This window comes from Cyprinodon variegatus, unplaced genomic scaffold (assembly GCF_000732505.1).
Source record: "Cyprinodon variegatus isolate N-32 unplaced genomic scaffold, C_variegatus-1.0 Scaffold1049, whole genome shotgun sequence".
In the NCBI taxonomy this organism is placed as follows: Eukaryota; Metazoa; Chordata; class Actinopteri; order Cyprinodontiformes; family Cyprinodontidae; genus Cyprinodon; species Cyprinodon variegatus.
The window spans coordinates 26,918-29,252 of NW_015151502.1; the positions used below are offsets into that span (position 1 = coordinate 26,918).

The window sequence follows — 2,335 nt, forward strand, 5'->3', positions numbered from 1 at the left end:
GGGCTTCTGGACCATTACAGAGTTACAGAATTAAATTAACATATATCTGAACAGAGATTTAGACTGCAGAGCTTCTAGATCTCTTAAATTATTTTCTCTGGCATCATATTGTTAAATGAGACAGATTGACTGGGATATCCACCATGCAATAAAATATATCTCTAAATTTACAAGAAAAAATATGCAACGCTATAATAACTGAAGCTGTGTCCATACTAGGGATGAATGATCTATTGATGTTGGCATTGGTTTTGGCTGTTATTCATTTTTTATACATTCATGTTTTTGTGCCCTTTGTAAATAATGCACTAAAGGCAGGCATCTGTCTGTAACTGTAAATATAAAAAAAAAGTATTTTGGTACTCTTGTGTTATCAACAATAGTAAAGTATTCAATAAATACATGTTTGAGCTAATTTTTGGGAAATACAAACCCTATTGAAAACGTTCAGGTTAAGTAACTGCAGATCCATCAGCCACCATCTTTAGAGCCTCCCCATCATCTTTTATCGCAAAGTTACACCCTTAGGTTTGTTAAACAAATATATCAGAACCCCTAAAAATTATCATTAATGGAAAGTTAATAAGCAACCATATCCACAAAACATTCAGTTTCCCCATTACACTTCCACATTACATACCATATGTAAAGGATATCAAATGTATTTTAAACTGAGATAATTTTTATTGATATATGAAATATAACATGCCACACATCGATTACACTGCTCTTTAATGCGTAATTTACAATAAAAGGATTAATATAACAAATACAGACATTTTTTTAAACCGCTTCCTACAGCTGTTTACGGCTCCTTCTACGTCCGCAGTTCATAGACAAAGGCCAGCTGCAGCAGCTGGACGCCATTTTTCTCTTTGTTACTTAACAGAGGTAGACAGAATGAGCGGCAGAGGAAAGGGAGGTAAGGGACTCGGTAAAGGAGGCGCTAAGCGTCACCGTAAAGTTCTCCGTGATAACATCCAGGGAATCACTAAGCCCGCTATCCGCCGTCTGGCTCGCCGCGGTGGAGTAAAGCGCATCTCCGGTCTCATCTACGAGGAGACCCGCGGTGTGCTGAAGGTCTTCCTGGAGAACGTCATCCGGGACGCCGTCACCTACACCGAGCACGCTAAGAGGAAGACTGTGACCGCCATGGATGTGGTGTACGCTCTGAAGAGGCAGGGCCGCACCCTGTACGGCTTTGGAGGTTAAACTGAGCCGCTTCTCTAAACTAAACAAAGGTCCTTTTCAGGGCCGCCAACCNTGGCAGATTTGCATTTAATCATGGTTGCATTGTGTACTGAATCAAGAATTAAATACTGTTGCATGCCCCGTTTATTTAAAAGTGTATAACATACTTCTTAAGCTGGATTATAACCATCTAAACTATGGAATGGGTGGAATCTTATTAAAACTGAAACTTTTTATCACTTTAAATTAAATAATTTTTCCTCAACTGGCATCTATTGTTACACCAATGTAAGGGAAACATTTATCTTCAGCGAGGACAGGATTTGGCTCCATTTAATCAAGTATTATATCCATTGAAACCAGATTGAAGTCTCCTTTATTAAAGGCTCCAAATAAGATAAAATTATTCACCAAGACATTATTCTTTTCCTTTTATTTCAACTGCCAACATATTTACTTTAATTCCTAGCAGTTTAGACAAATTATGTAATATAATCTTTATTCTGACTGCTTTACATTATAAGTTTAGGTCTTTAATGTATAAACTTCCTGAAGCTCAATCAATTAAAATCCAAACATCTACCTGAACTACAGAAGGAGTGGAAAATCATTAAAGCTGAAACTTGTTTTCACCTGACCTGAAAATATTTGATTTTATGAACCTTTATATCACTGATTCTTTTTCTGATTTTATCATTTTCTTCATTTACAGCTCGAATATTCACTTTGGTGAGAAAATATCTTCATAAAGCATCACAGTTATTATTCTTTCCTGGGTGTTTCCCGCCTTTCTTTCCCCTCTATTGTCCCACTGAGCGCAACATTTGAAAAAGTCACGTGGTTTGTTCTCCAGCTCCACCCAGACTGAGCGGCTCATCCAATCACAGCCAAGTGCTGCTGTAGTTCTTTCTCCATGGCTGCTGTATAAGAACAGCTTGTCCTCCCCTGAAGCTCATTCGTTGCTTCAACTCGAGTGGATCAACATGCCTGAACCCGCCAAGTCCGCCCCTAAGAAGGGCTCCAAGAAAGCCGTGACCAAGAGCGCCGCTAAAGGAGGCAAGAAGAGGAAGAGGAGCAGGAAGGAGAGCTACGCCATCTACGTGTACAAGGTGCTGAAGCAGGTCCATCCTGACACCGGCATCTC

At 39.3% G+C, this 2,335-nt stretch overlaps 2 protein-coding genes across 2 annotated transcripts in view; both read left to right on the top strand.

Moving 5' to 3' along the window:
* The first annotated feature begins 866 nt into the window (after positions 1 to 866).
* Positions 867 to 1,239, top strand: LOC107101064 (histone H4). Its single transcript, XM_015399822.1, has one exon. The coding sequence runs from the start codon at positions 901 to 903 to the stop codon at positions 1,210 to 1,212; it is 312 nt and encodes a 103-aa protein (XP_015255308.1). The 5' UTR covers positions 867 to 900; the 3' UTR covers positions 1,213 to 1,239.
* Positions 1,240 to 2,165: 926 nt separating this feature from the next.
* Positions 2,166 to 2,335, top strand: part of LOC107101061 (histone H2B-like) — a 512-nt gene continuing 342 nt past the window's right edge. Inside the window, exon 1 of the mRNA XM_015399818.1 lies at positions 2,166 to 2,328. Within this exon, the coding sequence (XP_015255304.1) occupies positions 2,175 to 2,328 (154 nt within the window). The 5' untranslated portion in view covers positions 2,166 to 2,174. The remainder of the gene's footprint in view (positions 2,329 to 2,335) is intronic.

What these genes read in the sequence shown, in the direction of transcription:
- LOC107101064 (XM_015399822.1), top strand. Translation starts at nt 901, where the DNA reads ATGAGCGGCAGAGGAAAGGGAGGTAAGGGACTCGGTAAAGGAGGCGCT.